Source organism: Puma concolor, chromosome B2 (genome assembly GCF_028749965.1).
Source record: "Puma concolor isolate L17-30 chromosome B2, mPumCon1.1.hap2, whole genome shotgun sequence".
NCBI classification, from domain to species: Eukaryota; Metazoa; Chordata; class Mammalia; order Carnivora; family Felidae; genus Puma; species Puma concolor.
The window spans coordinates 29,773,043-29,795,336 of NC_141671.1; the positions used below are offsets into that span (position 1 = coordinate 29,773,043).

The window sequence follows — 22,294 nt, forward strand, 5'->3', positions numbered from 1 at the left end:
GCTCTCCAGGGCTTGTTCCATCCTAATTCCCACTTTCCCACATTTCCAACTTTTCCTCCTCACTTGATCCTTCTTCCCAACAACATGTTAACACAAAGTATTATAAAAAAAAAAAAAAAAAAAAAAAGTTTCTTAATTCTATATAATCTGCCTCTTCCATTTTTCTTTCCTTGCAAATACAGCCAAATTTATTTAAGACTATATCTGTTCCTCCACTGCCTCCATTTTCTTCCTCCAAATTATTCCTCCATTGCCTTACATCCTGGGGCTTCTGATCTCACCTGTCCAACAGAACTACTCCCACCAATATCACCAAGGCTTCTTGTTGCCAAATCCAGTAGCCACTCTTCATTCTTGGTGTCAGCATTTCTTAGGAACATCCCACACTTCACCCTTCCTTCTTTCTTACCTGGGCTTTCATTGCACCACACTTTCCAGGTTTCATCCTGTCTGCTGGCTTCTCTTCCCCTGCCCACCCTTTTATGTATGTTTCCACTTTCTTCCTTGGCCCTCTTGTTTTCTCATGCTGAACTTTCTGTGGGTTATCTACTTTACTCTCCTCCCAGTGTGTTGATGCTGCCCAAATCTGTCTGCAGCCATGACTCCCCCCCCCCCCTCCTTCCTCCAAGCTCCACTCGAATAAACCCTGTCTCAGGAAATAGCACCATCACCTACTCTGGTTCCAAGTCAGAAATGGTACAAAATCTTGCCTTGTCTCTCTCCCTCCCCCACACAGCAAAACTATTCCCCAGACATTAACTCTACCCTCTAAGTACCCCATAAAACTATTTCTCTTCTTTCCATCAGCCACTACCTTAATTCTTGTTTCCATTCTCTTCCCTTGGATCACTGCAAAAGCCTTGGATCTCTCTACCTTTCCAAACCAGTCTCCACACTGAAACCAAAGTGATCTAAGGCACAAATCTCTCCTTGTTCTTAGGCTTAAAGTTCTTCACTATTCCTCTGGATAAACTCTACACCTTTAGTATGTCTGACAATGCCTAGCAAGAGCTGGCCCAAGCCTCCCTCTCCAGCTTCACTTTTCCCCACCTCTACCTTGCACCCTAAGCCCCTAAGCCATGCTGAATACATTGGTCTTCCCAACTCGTCAAGTGCTTGTTCCTTGAGCTTTGCTGTTCCCTCTGGAATCCTCTTGCCTTCTCAATGCCTGGCTAACTCCTGCTCTGTCTTCAGGTCTCAGCTTGGATCTCTGTTTCTCTAGGCTTCCTCTGACTCACCAAGACTAGCTTAGCTGCCTGCTTAGTATTTCCATAGCAATTATTTACCATAGACTACTGATTTTTTTTTTTTTTGCATCCTTATATAACTTGCTATCCAAACACAGCTTCCAGCCCTATACCACTCCTTCCTGATCAGATCCCAAGCACCCCCCCACCAACCAAATGGAGCCACTACTAACTCACGGGATCTTGTATGACTCTTCTCACAGCACTTACTATACTCTTTTTGTAATTGTCTGTTTCCATTCTCTAGTAAATTGTGAGCCCCACAGAGGACCACTTCTATATCACTTACCACTTAGGAGCAACTGGCAGATAGTGATTGCTCAACAAAACTTCATTGGGTGAATGAATCCTTGGGGTGATTATAGTTCTATCCACCTTGGTTATGAAGTTCAATAGATACATATAATTAATTTGCATAGTGCTATAGAATTATTGTATTATTAGTATCTAGCTGTTTTACTTCTTGAGGGTACAGTCTATGCCTTATTCAATTTCTTTGTTCCAGAAAACTCAGCATGCCTGGCACATATCGTTTTCAACCAACTTGATTGTATTGGTGATCATAAGATATTAAGATAAAAAGGCCCAGATAACTGAACTACCCTATATTGTACACAGCTACCTTGTCCCAGAAACAGGATTAGAACTCAGTCTGAAAAAAAAAAAAAAAAAAAAAAGAGCGGGGGAGGAGGAAGTTGCTCAATGTCTAAATAGAATGCCAGCATGAATGAGAGAAGCAATGAGTTCTCTCCATCAAGAGACTGGTCAGAGAGGTACCTGGCTGGCTCAGTCAGTAGAGCATGTGACTCTTGAGTCACATGAGTCATGAGTTTGAGCCCCATATTGGATGTAGAGATTACTTAAATACATAAACTTAGAGAGAGAGAGAGACAGAGAGACAGAGAGAGAGGCCAGAAGCAATGGGAACTGTCAGGACCCCAGACCTCCATGGTCAAGTATCCCCATAGTGGACATGACCCAGGCCAAGGAGTGTGAGGACGGGGGTGTTGGGTATATCAGCATGGAAGGGAGACTGGACCCTGGCTTGTCTCTTTTAGACAGTTTCAACCTTCAGCCCCAAGCACTGGTATTAAGGTATTATTTGTCCTTCTCTGGAATCTATTTATTGCTAAGATAGTTCTTTTCCCAGTGTTACTTTCCTACAGTGAGTGAGTCACTGACAGGGGCTGGGAAGAATCATTTACAGTATAGCCCATTGGGGATGTTAGAATTGCCTCCTTCTAAGTCTTTAGCATAAACCTACCCCCTCTTCAGCTTCCCCTCCAGCTCCAGGCCTCAACTTTTCATCCCCACCCCCAGATTCTCCCCATGGCCCTAGTGAAACTCATGAGAGAGACAGCAAAGATAAAAAGATAAATGAGAAGCAGCATTGTGGTGGAGGCAGGGGGTGGGCGGACAAGTAGAATTCTGATTTTCTCCCCTTTCTCCATTTTTTGAGAACACTAACGTCCCTACGTCTAAGCAGGAGATGAGTCTCTTGCTTCCCTAAACATCATGAACCCTCAGAGGAAGCTGAGCCTGGAGCCCCTTTCTTCTATCAGAGCCTTCTAAAGAGCCAAAAATGGGAGACAGGTGGGTTTTTCTCTAACTGGGACTTTTTCTCTTTTACAGCATATTTTGAGCAACCTTTAAGCACATTCACATGCTCACAGTATTTAATCTTTGTTCTGGAATGCAAATTGCAGGACTTATGTCTGCACTGGACCAACAGAGGATGAGCTTGGGAGTATGTGACTAGGCCTCAAAAGCCAAACATATCAGCTTCTCCTAAATATACTTAGTTTCCTTCACTCCTGGATTGCAGGGTTTCTATTGGCATTACCGAAAACTGCCCCATGACCCAGATCCTGCATGGGATGCTTTAGAGTGAAGGGAAAAAATCTGGTACTCGCATTTTCTCCTTCCCCTACACCTAATGGTTTGTCAATCTGTTAAACAATACTTTTTGCTACCACTCAACCCAGACAACATTGTGGCAGCCAACAAAACAAATCTCATTCTCCTTTTCCTCCAAGAATTAAGTCTAGGAGTCCAGTTGCTTGCTTAAGAAAGTACAGCAAATGTTAAAATACCCTGACTCACAAGAGAACTAACTGCTGCTGAAATGCACATGACTCCATAAGACAGCTAGCTGTCTACCTGCTGACTTCTAGCTCAGACCCTGCACTGCTCATTTTAGCTCCATTCCAAAACCAGGGCAAATGGGATTCAGAAGGCTGATTCTGTGCCCTCCCTTATGAATCTCACAGACCTTCCATGCATGTAGACCTTTAAATAATAAAGCTTAACACTGTACTTAAGAGGCTGGTCTGCTCAAATCGTAAGTGTGCACACTACTTGTTTGCCAGTAATTAAGATGCTACTTCTACACATTTAATCACCATTTTCACAAACATTGTCTTAACTAAAAATTCTATCAACAGGAAGTCCTAGAATTATAGTGTATGAGCCCCAAAGATTTGGAGAACATCACATACCCTTCTTAATCCAAAAACTTGGTTATCTGAAAATGGGATCTTAATCACGGCAAAGCTGCACATTTAGGTCAGGTCCTGTTCGTGCATCTTTATATGCTCAGTACTTAGCACAGATCCAGACAAACAGTTGACCCTCAAAAAGTAGTTGTTGAATTTCAATAAATCCTGTAAAAATCTCACATGGAGACATCAGCTTGTCACACCTCTTACCACTTCTTCTCCAAAAAGATCCTAGTATAACCCAGGTCTAGCAGCAGAGAACACACAAGGCTGCTGCTCAAATCTGAGAAGGAAGGAATGGCATGAACTCCAAAAGAGGGTTGGATTTAGACCAGGCCTCAAAGCCTGAAGTGACTTCCCCGCCCCATGTTGATAACAGGATCCATAAAGTGCAGAATGGGAAAGTGAGCAGAGACAGTGGATTTCAGGGCCTTAGAACCCAGTGAAGTAACCCTTAAGAGAGCTCTTCCTTCCCAAAAAGAATGCACGAGAAAAGAAGGGAGAAGAAGAGAGAAGTCTCCCACAACTGTCGGCCTAAAACAGCCGCTCTCACCTCAGTCCATCTGGGGAAGGGGCTACAAAGCAGACAATCTTTATTCACAATTGGGATGGCAGAGGGGAGGTACCCTCAGGTCAGTCCAAAAGCAGAGATACTGGGTGGAGCAGATGGCACAGGGCAAGGACTCAGCACTCGTCCTCGCCCAGTAGGGCATAAGGGTTTCGGGCAGCCAGGCTGGACCCTGGAGCTGAAGTCGGGGTGTCCTCATCCCCTTCCCCCTCCTCATCCGCATCCCGGTCCTCCTCTCCCTCCTCCTCACAGGAGCTGCTCAGCTCTTCTTCTTCCTCCTCCTCCTCGTCACCTGCTGGCCCCACCCTGCCCTGCAAAACCACCAGCTCTGTGGTCTCCGGATGGGACTCCCAGGTGCCTGGGGAACCAAAACAAGAAAAGAATGGAGGAGAGTTTTAAGCAAGGAACTAAAGCCAGAGAAAGATGGGGAAGAAGCAAAAACTAAGAGTAACAATCAGTTCTGTAGCTGCTGGCATTCATTCATTCATTCATTCATTCATTCATTCAAACTCCCACGGGCTGGGCACCGAACAACAGCTCTGCATACATTAACTCTACTCTCTACCACCACCTTACCAGGAGGCAACTATCACCCTGGTTTTGCAGATCAGGAAACTGTCTCAAAGATGTTTAGTAACACAGAGCTGGCTAACAGGTGTAGAATCCAGATCTGACCCTGAGCCACAAAGCCTTTTGCCTACATCATAGCACAGGAACACTGGCTGTCTGACCTTTCTGTTCACTGTAGCCTGGCGGATGAAAACACAGGCTGAGGCGGCCATCCAGTGCCAGCCGCAGGAGGCTATTGGCTGCTCTGTACACATCATTCCGGGCTGCCTTGGCTGTCTTATAACCACGTTTCTCTGCCCAGGCTGAAGAGAGAAAAGAATAATGGGGAGGGAAGCCATTAACCGGACCCAGTCACCATCACCCTATTCCCATAACGTAGTCCTTCCACTTTTCTCTGGAACATTTTCTCTTTTCTCTGGCCACAGCTTCATTTCACTTTTCTCTGGCCACAGATCTTGCTGGCTCCACGACAGAAATCCAAGCATGAGTAGCCAGATATTTTACCAAGAGCAGAACCTCTGAGAAGAGGAGAGGAGATAGAGCAGGGTAAAGGGCAAGGGGAGAAGCCAGGAACATGGAGCCCACCTTCACAGATGTCCCAGGCACACCAGGGATGTTCTGCTGAGGGATCCTTGGCCTCTGGGTGGCGCAAGTGAAGCAGGACCTGCACAGGGATTCGAGAGGCCAGATAGCCCACTGCGGTGTATGGCTCCTGGATTTGGGCAATGGGGTAGATCCCCGCCAAAACCTGAGGGGAAACAAGAATGCTCAGCCTGTTCCTGGCCTTCTGCTTTCTCTCCCTCCCTGCCCCATCATACCTCATACCTGCAACTGCCTGGGCAGAAGGGAGGGGAATATGAGGCCAGGGCAGTCACAGAGCTTCACAGAGGGAGTGAGAAAGTAGGTCTGAAAGTATCGGGTATGGCCGGGGGTTCTGGAGACACTCACGACCTTCCGCCCCACCAGCCCGTTGATCAGCGAGGACTTTCCCACATTTGGGAAACCTAAAGAAGGCAAGGAAAATTAACACTGGACAGATCCCTACTCTGTGACAGGTAAGACAACAGCTATAGAGAAAAAGAGAAGTAAAGCTCAGAAATCAAGGAAGCAGTATAACCTTAAAAGTTTCAAACAAATCAGGCTCTGGGCTGCCAGGGTTGAATCCTGGCCTCTCCACTTATCAGCTTTGTAACCTCAAGGCAATTTGCTTCACTTTCTGAGCCTGTTTCCTCATTTTACAAGTGAGTAGTCAGGATTAAATAAAACAGAAACAAATAGAACTGTGTGGTTCAGTGCCTGCAGCAGACCAAATGCCCAACACAAGTGAAACATGTATCTCATAATCATTACAACTTGTCCAAGAAGAAGACTATAAACCCTTGGAGGCTCACTGCTGCTCTCTTCAGGACCACCTCCGTCATTCTGGGTGACTTTGGTATCTGCACAGGTGTTCTGTTTAGCACTCTGACCTCTCGGTGCCTGCATCTATTTTCCAAAGATCATTTCCTCAACTACCCACTGTCAAGGTTGTACTCTGGACCTTGTCACTTCACACCTTCAAAATCTCAACCACAGGCACCACTCTCTCTGCCCTGACATCCTATCAATTCAGCTCACTTACTCTGTTTCCTCAGTTCCAATAAATCTTCAACTCTGACTCTAGTACAAAACCACTATTCAATACTGAACTCATGTCCTTACTTCTCTTCTTACCCAACTGAGATCCCAGGCCCCAGCTCTATAGCCAGTAGCTTTCACACTTGAGTTCACCTTGAACTCCCCGGTCCTGCCCCTCTCCTCCATCTTACTCAACCCCATGGCTCCCATCCCCCAATGCCCTGACACTCTGGCTTATCCAAAAATCACCAAGCTCATTCCCACATGAAGACCCTCTCATTTACTGACCCCTTGGTCAGGAAGGCCCTTTTCCCATTATCTCCAAATAGCTACTTCCTCTGAACATCCTGGGCTCTTCTCAGAGGGAGTTTTGCATGAGAACCCTCCTCGCTGAATCACTCTCTACCTTTCAATGCCCCTAAATAATATGATTTCAAATCATGAATCAACTTACTTTCAAGGAAATAAGCTCTGTGAGGGTAAGGACTTCTCTGCCATTTTCACAACAGCATAACCCATCCCTGGAACAGCACCCGGCACTCAGTAAATATTTGCTAAGAACTGGAGGTAAATGAAACCTCAGGACTGCCTGTCCCACAGCAAAGGAAAGGGTCTCTGGGCCTTAATCATACATTCCTTTCCTCCCCAAAAAGAGCAGAGACAAGGCTATTAATTCAGGGAAGATGCTCCTTGACAACAAACTTAATGGGATAAGGCTCAGAAAGATACTAATGCTAACAAAGCTCCTGCTCTGATTTAATGATTGCTCTACTATTGATTACTACCATGTAAACAGTTAAAATCTATGTCTTTCAGAATAACGCCTGGTACATAGTAAGTACCACATAAATACTAAATTTCAACAATCGTGATTATTACCATTATCACTATCTGTCAGGCATCATTAGGCTCTCTGTATGCCATTCCCTTCATTCCTAACATCCATTCTAATTGGGTATCAGCATCCCCATTCTAAAAATCAAAGTAACTAAGACTCAAAATGGGTAAATAACTTCCTCAAAATTAATAAGAGGTAAGGAAAGGGGGAATTTAACTCAGGGGTGCCAGGATACTTCCGCTATTGCCGACACCCTCCTTTTCCAAAGAGTGAAACTCTGTACCTCATAGGAGGCTGCCATGCATGGGCCATTGCTTCCTTACCCACACAGCCAATGGTCACCACTCCGTCTTTGTAGCGCTCCCGGGTTGGGCTGGTTGGCTCCATTGCTGAGTCAGTCTGCTGCTCCACAAGGACTGCAGGTCCATCCTCTTCTTCCTCCTCCTCCCCAGAGCCATTTCCCCAGGTGGCCCCAGCCACATCTCGGGCAATCTTCTCCCGCCAGCTGTTTAAGTCCACTGTTCCAAGAAGGAGATTATGATGAAGGTTCTCCCTAGGGCCACCATAAATGACTGCACAGACTATACACTGCACAGCTGATGTAACTGGCGCCCCAAGAGTGCCAACCTGCACAATACATTCTCCCCAGCCTTCACTTGACCCCACACAGAAATCATATGAATGTTTGAGTTTCAGAAAAATACTGGGAAGACTGAAAGCAACAGACCACTGGGGCTCCTGTCTACCTGCTGCCTCTGTTGCCACCAAGTCAGTCTGCTCCCTCTTCTACCCCTCCCTCTGGCTTCTTGCCTACATCCATAAAGAAGGCACTGACTTTAAGGAAGGTAAGCAAAATGACTTCAAGCCTTGGGCTTTCCACATATCGTCCCACAGCTCCCCTCTAAGAGGTATATACCTTTCCCCGCAGTGATGGCTTCACAGGCTCTCAGTAACTGCTCCGGCCCTAGTGCCCGAGTCCATCCTCTCCCCCGTCTCCGACTCTTCTTCAAAACTGAGATCAGAGGGCACAAAAGTGTTAGCACATGGGCTTATGCACCCCATCTCACCCACCACCCTTAAGACCAATATCAGGTACTCCTTTGTCAACAAGCCTCTCTGTTCTCCCTGTTGTCCCCTGCCACCCACGTCTCCCATACTGCCTTCCTCATTGCCCACTCACCGCTACTAGGGTCCTGTGGGGTCCGTGGGTCCCGAGGGAAAGAGGTAAAAAGGACTATGTGGAGCTGGGGATAGTGCTGGTGAAAATAATGCTTCCAGGCAACGACAAGAGCCGGTGGGGCTAGATCCACCTTGTTCAGGACCAAGACCAAGGCCAACCCAAGTTCTCCAGTCACGTACTCGTAAAGTGCTGGTGGGAAATTCACAACCTGGGACAGGGTTGGTGAGAGGAGGGAGCAATGAGAGATCAACCCAGAGTTCTCTGCCTCTAGCTCCCCACTCACCAGGCACAGCTCAGAGACAAGACTCTAGTGGTAGCAGATTCTGGAGCAAAAGAGTAAATCAGCCAAACTAAACTAGGAAAATAAAGTAATGGTAAGCAATACCTGTGCAATTGTCTGGGGAACTTCTTACAGGTCCTAATTAGGAATGGAAATGAGCCAAACACAAGACAAGGAAATAGTGATACCTAGCACACTGGGATAAAGGCTGGGGTCAGGAATAGGGGTGGGGGTTGGGATCAAACTTCGCACCTATTTTTATGTGCATGCACTTATGTTTATACACATGCGTATGCACACACATATGCGTGTGCATGTTTGTGGCAAGCATGTGTGGCTGTGTGAGTGCATGTGAGTGCACACATATGTGTACCAATGCGTGTATATATGTTGTTAAGGACTTCCAACCTAAATGTTCTCACAGACCTCCCTTTCTCTCACTAGAGGACAACAATGAAGTGGTAAAGCCAGATTACCACAAGGGTCATCTAGCAGCAGAGACTAGAGCCTTAACCACTGTCTTAACCACTATTGCAGGTGAGGCTGAATTCTGTAGTGACTAACATGATGGAGCAGGGGAAGCCCTAGCTGCCTTCACAGAATCCCTTGGAGCTCCACACTAGAACTTTCTATGGGTCTAGCTCTGGTGGGATGGGAAACAAATTATGTAGTTTTTCATCAAAGGAAGTAAAAAAAAGGATCAATTAACCAGAGCAGAAGTGGCAAGCTGTGACACTGATGAATAAAAGACTGAGTTCCTGACTGCAAACATTAGTCATACTGACAGAGAAGACTAGAAATGAAAGATACCTCTCCAGCTCCCAATTTCTGCCTCTGCCCTTTACCCTACAAGAATCTTCCTTCCCCCTCCCCCTTGCCACCCTCATTCCCAGTACTCACTGGATGTCGGATATCAGTGATAAGCAGGACAATGTCAGACATCTCCAACACGCGCCACAGCTGCCTCCATGTCTAAAAAGACAACATCAGTGGAAGAGTACCTAAGCCTGGAGTCCCTCTCCTACCCGACCCCAGACCAATTTGAAGAAAGGTCACTCCTGTCCCCACTGCATTCTCACCTCCAGATTATGCTCAAAGTAGCTGAGTTTCTCAGAGGTGTAAGCCCCATGAATCTTTGCAAGATACTCCTGGAAGCTACGTTCCTCCTGGCTCATTAGCTGCTCCTTGGACATCTCATAGCTCCAAGGAGGACGTCGGGGAAAGTCCAGGACTGGGAAATCAAGAAAAAGTCCAAGTAAGTCTAAGAACAGTTTCAGGGCTCAAGAGTACATCGCAGAACCTCTCCTTCCCGGCAGTCAGGTCTTCCTCTTCCAAGCTCCTTCCCCGAGCCCACTGCCTCTCCCAAACATCCATGTGTTGAGCTCTCACCTGAGCCAGGCTGATAGACCTCTCGGATGTCCAGCTCCAGCAGCTCAGCACTGACCGGCTGTAGCACTTGCTCCCGGGCTGCTTTCTTTCTCCTTTCCACCTCCTCCCGGCTGTCTCGCTCAAAATGCAGCCGGTATCTAATGGGACAGGGACCGCGCCATCTCTTGCAATCCTGTGACCACAAACTCCCCTCTTGGGCAGACAACTTCGTAGAGCTTTCTCTTCAGAGTTGTTCAAGTCTCCTTTCAGTAAGCCCTCCCTCAAGTCTCTCTTTCCCACAGTATTCGACCTTCCCCTAAGCCTCTCCCTTCTAAAAACCAAGAACTCTCTCCAGCCCCTCCGGAAGAGAGAACTGTGGCCTGCTCCGGTGAGCCCAGCTGCCTGCGGAGAACGGTGGCATCCCAGCCCCATCTCCTCCACCAGCAATAGCCGAGTTTCCCCCAATACTCTCACATCCGGGTAGGCGGGGAAGCCCGGACCAGTACACCCCCCTCCCCCGCCTACTCTCACCGATTTGGGTCATAGCCTCGAGGACCCAGCCCCTGGGAAGGCTGCTGGTTGAGCCTGCGGATATGATGGGTCACAGACTCCCCGTCTGAGGTGTCGGTTTGCTCCTCCCGCCGCTCCCGGCTCCCGCTGCGGCTGTTGGAACTGGATCGCAGCCCATCTTGGAGCCCTGCGGGGAGGAGTTGGTGACGCCGAGCTGGCGGGTTCTAAGGGGCTGTAAGACCCCCTCCTCGGTCAGCCTGGTTTCTCACAAGACCCCACTTCTTTTGAGGCCGGGGGCTCCCAGCCATCCCGCTCAACACCCTACCGGATGTGTGTGGGGGGAGTCATTCCTCCACCAGAGACCTGCGGGGATGGCGCCCGGTTAGAGCTGGAGGGGTTCCCCTCCCCCAACTATCCATCCTTTCCCACCCCTTCCAAGGAGCCTGGGGTAAGAGAATCCCCTCTGCGGTGGCCCGCGAGCGTCCGCGCGCGGCCACCACCCACTCCCACGCCCCGCAGAGGTGCGGCCGTCACACCCCTACTTCCAGATGTGCGGGAGCCCGAGCCCCGCCCCCTCCCCTCGCTCCTGCACTGACCTCGCTTCCGCTCCCGCTTGTCCTGCAACTGCTTCTTCTTTTGCTTCACGCTGAAGGGCTTCTTTCTCGGCATGGCCTGGACCAGTCACCTGGCCCAACCTCCGCCGAGCTCCGGCCGCCTCAACGGACTCCCCCCGGGCAACCCCCGCCGCAAGGGCCTGGGACCCTTGAGGGGGCGGGGCTATGAGGTGACGTCAGCGAGCGGGCCTGGCCGATTCGCCCCAGTGGCCTGAGTGGAAGGCGGACGAAGGGAAATACAGCCACTTTCCTCTGGCAGCGAGGCGAGAGGAAGATGCGGGGTGGGCTACCCGCACGTGAGACTCAGTGGCACGGACAGGGCGCAGCTGCGGCGAGGAAGGAGGCGCGCGTGGGAGGATCAAGCTAACTTCGTCACGGACGCTACCAACTCGCGCTCGGAAGAGGGGGGACGCGTGTCATCACTACCTTGCGCGCTGGGGGAAGCTACCACTCACCTGGAGGGGTCGGTGGAGCAGAGGGCGGGTCCTACCACCTAGGGGAGAGAGAGGCGTGGATGCGCTTAAGATATTTTAGCAACCCCCGGGCTTGACCTTTGTGGAAAGACCGGACTGCGTGTCTTGGCAATGAAGTCAAGTTGCTGAGCTACACTGGGGACAGGGTCAGATGTCTTGAGGGACGGGTGGCAGTCTAAAGAGTCCTGGGCGCGCCACCTTCGTGGGACCAAAATTCCTTGTGGGACGATGATAGAGATACAGATCATACGGGCAAGCGCGGGCGAGGAGGGAAACCCAGGCCGGACAAGGACTTTTGAAGAGAGGTCAGAGGGCACGAAGTTGTGTCTTCAGCTGTTACCATGGTAACCCGGGACCGGATGTGGCGACTTAAAGGTGCGACAGCGGTCTCAGGCCTTCTGGCCCGACAGCCTATCGACTCTATGGCACATTGTGAGGAGCCGGTTGTGGGGTCTTTTCAGCGAGGAGAGAAGAGTGGAATTTTCTTTAAGCATTTATAGGAACGCAACAAAAAGAAGGCTTGGGCCTGCCATTATCGTCTGGCAGAGACCGAGCCCCACAAAGGCTCCCCGGAGCCTTCCGGAAATGAAGGGGCAGGAGCCTCAGCTTCTCAGGCCACCCAACGGAAGCGGAAACAGAATCCCAGCGTGCCCCTTCCTCACTGCCCTCCAAATCCCGCTGCAGCCATTGCCGCAACCACGATGCCGAAACGAAAGAAGCAGAGTCAGCAGCAGCAGCAGCCTCCACTGCAGCAGCCCCCGCTGCCAGAGCGGGAAGAGACTGGAGACGAGGAGGATGGGAGTCCCATAGGTGAGGAGCCCGGGAGGGGTGTGCACATGCCTGTCAGCTGGTCAAGGCAAGGGGATGGGGTCTGAAAAGGCGCGGGGGAGGGGGCTCTAACGGAAGAAGGAAGGGCGCAAGCGCTGGGGCGGGGATAGGAGGCTGTCCGATGTGGAGTCCTGAGCGAGTTCTCTTCCTTGACTCCTCAACTTCCATCCGGTCCCTAACCTTTCTGAAGAAGACAAGGGAGAAAAGGATAAAGAGCTCGTGTGCGCAGCCGCAGAAGGCAAGGGGGGGGGGGCCTGGAGAGGTTGCAGATTGCGATGTCTAGAATAACAACTTGTGACCAGACTTGCACAGAGAAAGTGGAAATGCTGCCTTCTCTAAACTACTCTGGGGCGGGAGGTGTGAAGGGATCGCTCTGATTGGCCAATAGTTAGGGAGAGGAATTGGATTACCTCTAGAATCACCTGGGATGTTTTGGATAGCAACTATGTGAGGGAAAGAGAAAGCTGTTAAGTATGCTTTCCGCATTGTGTGCTCTCTTTGACTGAGTCTCTACTTTTTTTTTTTTTTTTTTTTTTTTGCAAACTCTGAGAACGCTTTGCAGAGGAAAGGGCAGATAGATGGGCTAACAACTTGTAACACTGCTGAGAATATATCTGGCTGTACTGATTGGATTAAAAGATGAGTAGCAGAAAACCATAACAGGATCATCAGTACTTTAGTCCATTCCGGTGACTATATTTTCGTGTCTACTCTTAGGACCACCCAGCCTTCTGGGCCCTCCCCCCATGGCCAATGGAAAGCCTGGTGACCCCAAGTCAGGTGAGGACAAGGGGGCTCTGATCCTTTGATTAGGTCCTGGAGAAGGGAGCAAGGGAGGGACTACAACCCAGGAAGGACTCAAAACCAAAACATCAGGGATTCTTTACGTAAATTAATGGAAAAATGTTGTATATTCACAGATTGGAAAGTTCAATGATGTAAAAATGTCACTTCTTCCCAAATTGATCTACAGATTCAATGCATTCCCAGTTACAATCCCTATAATGGAAATAAGCCTTCTGTGTTATTACGTGGAAATGCAAAGGATCAGGCTGAGAGATTGCAAAGGCAGTCTTGAAATAGGAGGACTTATTACTGTAAAACTATGGTTACTATGATGTGGTATTGTCATAAATCAGTATCTCAGTACAAAGAGACTAGTAACAGGCCTGCACATATGTAGACACTTCATTTGTAATGAAGATCGAGCTGAAGTAGTGGTTGTTGCAGTAGATCATGCTGGATCAATTGGATATTCACGGGTGGGGGGGATGAAATCTGAACTATTCATGTGTAAACATCAATTCCACGTGAACTGTAGATCTGAGTGTTAAAGGTAAAGAAAATAAATACATTTCATAGTCTTAGAGGAGATACGAGTTCTTAAACAGACAAGAAGCACACACACACTAACCATAAAGGAAAGATTGATAAACTGAACTACATTAAACTTTTATCAACCAAATAACACCATTAAGAAATTAATAGGAAGCTAGAGAGTAGAAGATATTTGCAATAAGTATAACCAATAAAGAGCTCATATCTAGAATATATACAGAACTCTTCTAGACAACCTGTTAGAAAAGTGGGCAAAGGACCAGAGCAGCTGTTTCTCAAAAACTGAGATCTAAGTGACCAAGAACATGTGACCAAGAACTCAGTATCATTAGTTGTCAAATAACTGCAAGATAAAAACACACCACTTTGAAGTTGAGACCCTTGTGCACTGTTGCTAAGATAGTAAAATGATGCAATTCTATGGAAAACACTATGGCGTTTCCTCAAAAAAATTAGAAATAGAGCTACCATGTGATACAACAGTCCCACTTCTGGGTACATATCCAAAAGAATGGAAAGCAGGATCTTGAAGAAATATTTGCACACTCCTATTCTTGCAGCACTATTTACAATAGCCAAGAGCCAGAAGCAACCAAAGTGTCCATTGAGAGATGAATAGATATACAAAATATGGTATATTCATACAATGGAATATTATTCATCCCCAAAAAGGAAGAGAATCCTTGTGTGTTATATAGCATGGGTGAACCTTGAGGCCTTCTTGCTAAATGAAACAAGCCAGTCAGAAAAAGACAAATGTTGTATGATTCTACTTATTTGAGGTATCAGAAGTAATCAGATTCATAGAAGCAAAGTAGAATGTGGTTGCCAGGAGCTGAGTGGAGGAAAGGAGAGTTGTTAAAGATCTGTTTCACAACAGTGAGGATTTACTGAACACTACTGAAACATGCACTTAAAAATATTTAGATGGCAAATTTTACGTGCCTGGCTAGCTCATTCAGTAGAGCATGCGACTCTTGATCTCAGAGTTGTGAGATCGAGCCCCATGTTGGGCATGGAGTTTGCTTTAAAAAAAAAAGACAGCAAATTTTATGTTACGTGTTCTACCGCAATTTAAAAACAAAAACTCCCCAGAATGGCAAAAATGAAAAAAATTTATATTACTAAGTGTTGTCAAGGCTATGGAACAATGGCCAGTGGGAGTGTAAATTGGTACAGCCACTTTGAAAAAGAAAGTTTGACTTCATTAAATTTTACCATACATATACCCTAGGACCCAACAATACCTATACTACGTTTATCCTCAACAGAAATGCATACATATGTGTAACAAAGACATGTATAAAAATGTTCATAGCAGCATTTTTCGTTATAGCCCCAAACTGGAATCCACCCACATGTCCACCATCAGTAGAATGGATAAATAAGTTGTTGTGTGTGCATGCAATGGGATACTACACTGCAATGAAAATGAACGAACTCCTGCTACAGGCAACTTGGATGAATCTCACAAACACGATGTTGAGCGAAAGGAGCCAGACAGAAAAGAATGCAGACTGTATGATTCCATTTATGTGAAGTTCAAAAACAGGCAAAAACTAACCTATGGTGCTAGAAGTCAGGATAGTGGTTCCCTTTGGGGAGGAGGGTGGAATAGTGGGGGAGGAGGGGCACAAATGGGGGGAGGACTTCTGAGTGCTAAGAAGGCTCTATCCCTTCACCTGGGTGGTAAAAACACAGGTGTGTTTACTTTGATGGTAATTGAGTTGTGCTTTTAAAATTGGCGTATTTTTCTCTATGTATATTGTACTTCAATAAAAAGTAAAAGAACAAAAACACAGGGCTTTTTTCTCAGGATTAAGGTGGCCACTGATCACCTTTCCGTGTCTGTCTTTCTCTTTCTCTCCAGCTCTTCACAGAGGTCCTCCAGGCTCAAGGGGACCAATGATTCCACCACTGCTGAGTCTCCCACCTCCTCCCCGGGGCAGAGGCCCAATTCGGGGGGGCGTAGGCCCCAGATGTGGCCCATATGGTCGTGGTTGGTGGGGAGCCAATACTGAACCTCCTTTTCCTGGACCAGGCCATGGGGGTCCTTCCAGGGGAGGCTTTCACAAAGAGCAGAGAAATCCTCGAAGGCTCAAAAGTTGGTCTCTTATCAAAAATGCCTGCCCACCCAAGGATGGCCCCCAAGTTATGGAAGGTGAGGTCCTTTTTTTTTTTTTTTTTTTTAAATGCCTGTGACTCTTCTCTTTTGGGCTGTCCTTTGTCCTTTTGAAGTAGGAGTAGCCCTGAATGTGTTTTTCTGCCAGAGAATGACTACCGTTATCACTACCACTACCAAATAAATACCTGGAAATGGTAGGGAGTAGGAAATCTGACTGCCCTCTCTATTTCTGGTTTTTGTTATATCTTGTTTTCTTTCTTATATTTTAAACTGCCCAATTTTTACTTGTTCACAGACAAATCCAACCGCCCTGTCTGCCGACACTTTGCCAAAAAGGGCCACTGTCGATATGAGGACCTCTGTGCCTTCTACCACCCAGGCGTCAATGGACCTCCTCTGTGAGACTGTGCCTTCCCATCCAGGCTGGAAGGAGCCCTCTGTGACCTAGCGGCCATATATTTCCCTGTGGCCCTGTGATGGCTACTGTGAGGCTGTTCCACCCACCACCCTCAGTCAGTGACACCCACCCCCATCTGTCACCTTCCCGTTTGGGGTTCAGAGTTGTGTTTCATCACTGGTGCCCAGTGTGTGATCCAGCCTCCAGAGACTCGCCTTCGGGACCCCATCTTTGCTCCCTTCAACTGCCTCCTGGATCCTCTTCCCCCTCACCAACTGACTGCTGAACAGGAAACCTCTTTGGTGCTGTTTCTTGTGCATCTGCCCACCTAGCCCCCAGTACTGCCCTCAATTCCTGAGAGCTCTGGAACAATTTCCTACCATTCCCATCTAGCTGCTTAAGTCCTTTTTATGTGACAACCCTTACCCCAAAAGTTGCCAGTTGCTCTGTGAAACTCACCAGGTTGACCTGGGGTTGAGTATGGATGACTGGTGCAGAGTTACTTCCTGAAAGGCCACTCTCCCTGCTTTTGGATTTTGTAGTTTCTGCGTCAGTAGCATGATCCCCACCGCTCTGGTCTGTGATCACTGTGCTTTGTGAAACTGTGCATCCCCTCGTACGTAGCCTCTCTCAGTGTCTGTGGCATCTTTGTGACTTCCCAACACTAGAGTAAGTTTTTCTGCCAAAACAAGTGAGACTCGGTGCCCTCTAGACTTTCCACGCCTCCCAACGTGGGAGAATTGTGAACCTTTCTGCAAGACTGCCTCCCTGGTCTCCCCATCCTGGTGTCGGTTTTTCTGAGTTTGACACAAGCCCATGAGATGTCCTCTAAAGCTTCTGATGGGCAACCCTGTCTCCTCTCCAGCCCACTTTAGTTAGACTATGTCATTGTGAGGCCACCAGCCCTTTCATCTGAATTCTGTGAATCTCCACCCGGCCTACCTTTGGGTGGAACCTGGACAGTACTGTCGCCCTCGTCTAACCTTCTTCCCTACATCCCTGGCACTGGTTGTTTTCTGTGAAAACGGCAGTGAACAGGCTCAGTTTTGAACTGGCCCTGAGGAAATGGGTCAGGAGTTGTGTGGGCAAGAGGGAAGGATGAGAGCCGTTGGAGAAAGAATGAATTTTTTTTCTTTTTAACATTTTTTTATATTAGTAATAAATGCAGTGGAAACAAGCATTTTCTTCAATCCCTGTGTTCCAGTCATCTCTGGAGTTACAGATGAGGCTGTTCTTGTTGGAGTCAACTTTATTCTTTCATTTGTTCATATGCAGTAGTAATAGAGAAGACAACGCTTGAGTTTCTTTCAATCTGAAGGAACCAGTGAGGTCCCATTAACCTATAAGCATCAAATACACACCAGGCTGTATTACGTTCAAGGGTAAAATTTTATAGGAAAAAAGGCCAAGTATCCGTGGAGTAATTTTTAAAGACTTTACCCATGTTTGTAGATTTGATGTTTATGGGAGTGGTAATGACAAAACAGTCTTTCAGCAAATATATGTGGAGTGACTGTGGGCCTGACAATACACTAGGCACTAGAAATAACAGACAAAACCAATGAATTTATAGGGGACACCCGTTAATCATAAAATCAGGAACATGTGTAAGGTTGCATTTGTCAAAAGCAAGACATGATGAAAAGGGAGTATGTAATAAAGGGAGACTGGGAAGGTGACCTTTACACTAAGCCCTGAAGGAAGTGAGGTGGGAGAGTGAAGTCTAAGAGTGAAGTGTTTGCTTAGAGTTGGGAAGAGTAGGAGATGAGGCAGAAGAAAGAGGAACTAGACCACTCAGAACCTTGCAGAACACAGATTTGGGTCTTAAGACCGAAGCCTTTGAAGAGTTTTAGGCAGGTGAGTATAATGGATTAAATTAGTTTTTCAAGAAGATCCACTCAGTATATACAGCTGGCCAGGCTTGGAAATGCCTTCGAAGGGAACTTCAGTAGTCCAGGTGAGTTGTGATGATGGTATAGACTTGGGGACTGGAATGGAAGAAAATTTGAAAATAGGTCAAAATGGAAGTATTTTAGGTTTTAGTTTTTAGTATGTTAGGTTTTTCTGGTTTGCATAACTACCATTTTAAAAAAAAAAGGTAAGAAAACAGGCATAATGCTGCTAATTTGTTTTTGAAATTAGTGAGCTTCCTTTTAAGACAAGAAGAGAGATAAAAAAGGTATTTGCACATACAGGTTTGGTATTTAGATTAAAACTAGTGACATAAATGTCTGCTGCATATCTGAGTTTTTTGCATATAGATGGCAGTTAAACCATACGCATAGAAACATTTATTCCCTAAATATTAAGTGCCTGCTATGGCCCAGCTTTTCAGTTAGTTGTAACAGAACAAAATTAGTCTTAGAAGTTTATGTTTCACAACTTCAGAGGTAGTCCAAGGCATCATGCCACCACAAGGTCCTCAGGTATTCAGAACCCATCCCTCCAGGTTTCAGCTCCATAATTCCTTGAGTCAGATCCTTTTATTCATGGTTTGGGAAGTGAAGCTTTAGCTTGCTTATCCATGCTCCAAGCCTCAGTATGGACCAGGAAGGGCAGAGGATACCACCTGTGTTGGAGGAAATTTCCTTAAAGCTAACACAACTTCAACCTTGTGCCACTGGCCATAACAGTCTTGTGGCCAATACCTAGCTTGCCACTGAGGCTTGGAAAAGTACTCTTTATTCAGGCAGCTACATATTAAACAAAATAATTGGACTTTCAGGATGAGTGTCCTCAGCTACTCTGCTAAAATTTGTGGATGCGACAGAGAATAAGACAAAGTGTCAATACCCTCTAGCCAAAGACCATGAGGAACATACACACCTGTGGTTAAACAGTTGGATTTATTTCGTCTGCAGAAACCATCTCCCTAAGAGGGATAAGAATGACAGAATTAAAGGTTTGTGTTAGGTGATTTGGGGGGAGGGTTCAAGGAAATGAAATTGTTCTGGATTGGGTGCTGTCAGGAAGTGAGGGCAATTCTATGATTGCACTTCTTAATCTTACCTAGAAGGAGGGAGGAATGAAACATGGCTAAAGCCGTGGCTGGTTAAAAAAACCATTCATTTTAGCTGAGAGGGGGCTGTTTAATATTTATGGTTTGCACAATGATCTTATCTTTGTGTTTAGAAAGATTCTAAACTTTGTCTTACTTTATGACAGTCACAGTAACCTTGTCTGACATTGGTGTTCTATGAGGTTATGTTCAACCTGAGCTCCATGGCCTAGCTGTTAGGATCCCATCGTCAGGGGCTGTTTTTCTCAAAAGTGAACAGATGAATAATTACAGGTTGTGATTGGGAGTACTATATAGAGAATAATGGTTGGGGGCTACTCAAGACATGGTGGTTGGGATAGAACTCTGAAGAATCTGTTGCTGAAATCACCTGAGAGGAGAATGTCAAATGGGAAGAAGAGAGGGCTCAGGATAACCTGACAGCGTTGAGGAGGGCTGACATTTGATGGCCAAATAAGGACAAGGATGAACCTGACAAGGGGATTGAGGAGAGATGGCCAGAGAGGTTTGAGGAGAGATCTCAGAGTGTAGCGTCTTCTCTTTGCTTCCTCTGTGCAAGGTACCATGTCAAGTTTTTACACTTATTGTCTTATGTAAGTTTCACATTAATTCAATAAATACTTTAATGCCTACTCTGGGCTAGGCATTGTTTAGGGGCTGGGGATATAAAAATGAGAAAGACAAAATTCCTACCTATATGGTGCTTACAACCTATTGAGGATGATAGACAATAAGTACATGTGTAATATAATCTTAAGTAATAAGTGCTCTAAAGAAAAAGTGAAGGAAGAGGCTGGAGAGTGACAGGTGGAAGAGAATAAATCAATACTACAATAGGGCCTCTTAGAGGAGATAAGATGTGAATAGAGGCTGAAATTGAATAAAAAAGCAACCATATGAATATTTGAGGGACGTGCATTCCAAGCATTGGGAACATCACAAAAGCCCTGAGGCAGGAATGAGTTTGAAGTAAAATAGAAGGCCAGTACGGCTAGACTATGGGAGATGAGATCAGGAAGTTCAACAGGGGCCGGGTCATACAGAACCTGGTAGGCTTTGGCAAAGCACTTGAATTTTATTCTGAGGGTTTGAACAGCTGATTTACATTTAAGTTTATTTTTGAGAGAGAGAGAGTGTGCGTGCACGCGCAAGTCAGTCCCGCGAGAGCAGGGAAGGGGCAGAGAGAATCCCAAGCAGCTCCAGGCTTGAACCAGAGAGATCATGATCTGAGGTGAAATCAAGAGTCAGATGCTTGGGGCATCTGGGTGGCTTAGTCGGTTGAGTCTGGCTTCAGCTCAGGTCATGATCTCACGGTTTGAGAGTTTGAGCCCCACATCTGGTTCTGTGCTGACAGCTCAGAGCCTAGAGCTTACTTCGGATTCTGTGTCTTCCTCTCTTTCTGTCCCTCCCCCACTCGCACTCTGTCCTTCTCTGCCTCTCAAAAATAAAGAAATGTAATAAAAAAAAATTTTTTTAAGAGTCAGATGCTCAAGTGACTCAACAGCCACCTAGGTGCCCCACAACTGATTTACATTTAATTTTTTTTTAACGTTTTATTTTTGAGAGAGAGAGAGAGAGAGAGAGAGACAGGGAGACACAGAATCCAAAGCAGTCTCCAGGCTCTGAGCTGTCAGCACAGAGCCCGACATGGGGCTCAAACTCATGAACCATGAGATTATGACCTGAGCTGCAGCCACGCAGGTGCCCCAACTGATTTACATTTTAAAACTACTACTAATGTAGGTGTGAAGATAGACTAGAGAATGAGAATGACAGCAGGGCCACCAGTTAGGGACCACTTTGGTGGTCCAGGGAAAAGAGATGGTGGCTTGGTCTGGGGTAAAGGTGGAGAGAGGTAGGCAGATTTGGGATATGTCTTAAAGTCTCAGTTGATGGCAACTCCACCTTCCTACTTACTCAGTCCAGAAATCTTGGAGTCTTATTTATTTATTTATTTACTTATTTATTGTCACACCTGACATCCAAAATCCAACTCATTACAAAACCTGCTGGCACTTTTTCAAACATATCCAGAAATCAGTCCTTTTTTCCACCTCCAATACCATTGCCCTGGTCTGAGTCACCAACACCCCCTAACATGTCACCCTGCTTCTGCCATTCCTCCCCACCCTGTGACCCTCAGTTTATGAGAATAAACTGTTGAACAATTTATTCTCAGCTCGACCTGCAAAGTCATCCTTTTAATATGTAGGCCAGGTCATGTCACTGCTCTGCTCAAAACCTTGTAATGACTTTCTATTTTAGTCAAGAATAAAAGCAAAAAAATTTTTTTAATTTTTTTAAGTGTATTTATTTTTGAGAGAGAGAGAGAGACAGAGTGCAAGCAGGGGAGAGGCAGAGAGACAGAGACACAGAACCCAAAGCAGGCTCCAGGCTCTGAGCTGTCAGCACAGAGCCCAACGTGAGGGTGACGCTCGAATTCACGGACCATGAGATCATGACCCGAGCAGAAGTCCACCACTTAACCAACTGAGCCACCCAGGCACTCCAAGAAGCCAAATTCTTGATGACCTGCAAGACCCATCCCAATCCAGACCCTGCTTTACTTCTCTGTTTGCCTCTCCAACAACTTCTCATTCACACTGCTCCAGCCACTCTGGCCTCCTTGCTGTTTGCTCCTCATATATGTCAAGTATACTTCTGCTATCGAGCATTGCTCTAGCTATACCTTCTCCCAGCAAGCCTCCTTTCCTGGAAATCCATACAGCCAAAAATCTCACCTTCTTCAAGAATTTGCTTGAATTTCACCTCACTGAGGCTTCATGAACATTCTAGTACTATAACCCCTGCCCTCCTGATACTT

At 46.6% G+C, this 22,294-nt stretch overlaps 2 protein-coding genes across 6 annotated transcripts; one reads left to right on the forward strand and one right to left on the reverse strand.

The window, feature by feature from the left end:
• Window positions 1–4,321: 4,321 nt before the first annotated feature.
• On the reverse strand, window positions 4,322–12,082 carry GNL1 (G protein nucleolar 1). The gene is made up of 12 exons (XM_086706462.1): window positions 11,273–12,082; window positions 10,698–10,863; window positions 10,188–10,324; window positions 9,878–10,029; window positions 9,699–9,770; window positions 8,519–8,726; window positions 8,255–8,350; window positions 7,662–7,856; window positions 5,709–5,887; window positions 5,469–5,631; window positions 5,045–5,185; window positions 4,322–4,671 (listed from the first exon to the last, which is right to left on the reverse strand). The coding sequence occupies exons 1-12, from the start codon at window positions 11,343–11,345 to the stop codon at window positions 4,430–4,432; spliced, it is 1,824 nt and encodes a 607-aa protein (XP_086562588.1). The 5' UTR covers window positions 11,346–12,082; the 3' UTR covers window positions 4,322–4,429.
• A 162-nt stretch (window positions 12,083–12,244) lies between these two features.
• PRR3 (proline rich 3) lies at window positions 12,245–17,641 on the forward strand. 5 transcript variants are annotated; one of them, XM_086706463.1, is made up of 5 exons: window positions 12,245–12,573; window positions 13,309–13,371; window positions 15,266–15,448; window positions 15,800–16,090; window positions 16,350–17,641. In XM_086706463.1, exons 1-5 carry the CDS (start codon window positions 12,465–12,467, stop codon window positions 16,454–16,456), a joined length of 753 nt encoding a protein of 250 aa, XP_086562589.1. In that variant the 5' UTR covers window positions 12,245–12,464; the 3' UTR covers window positions 16,457–17,641. The 5 variants fall into 5 exon arrangements, with proteins under 5 accessions (XP_086562589.1, XP_025773065.1, XP_025773066.1 ...); XM_086706464.1 differs by lacking the exon at window positions 12,245–12,573 and adding an exon at window positions 12,704–12,829; XM_086706465.1 differs by lacking the exon at window positions 12,245–12,573 and adding an exon at window positions 12,889–13,057.
• Window positions 17,642–22,294: the final 4,653 nt, after the last annotated feature.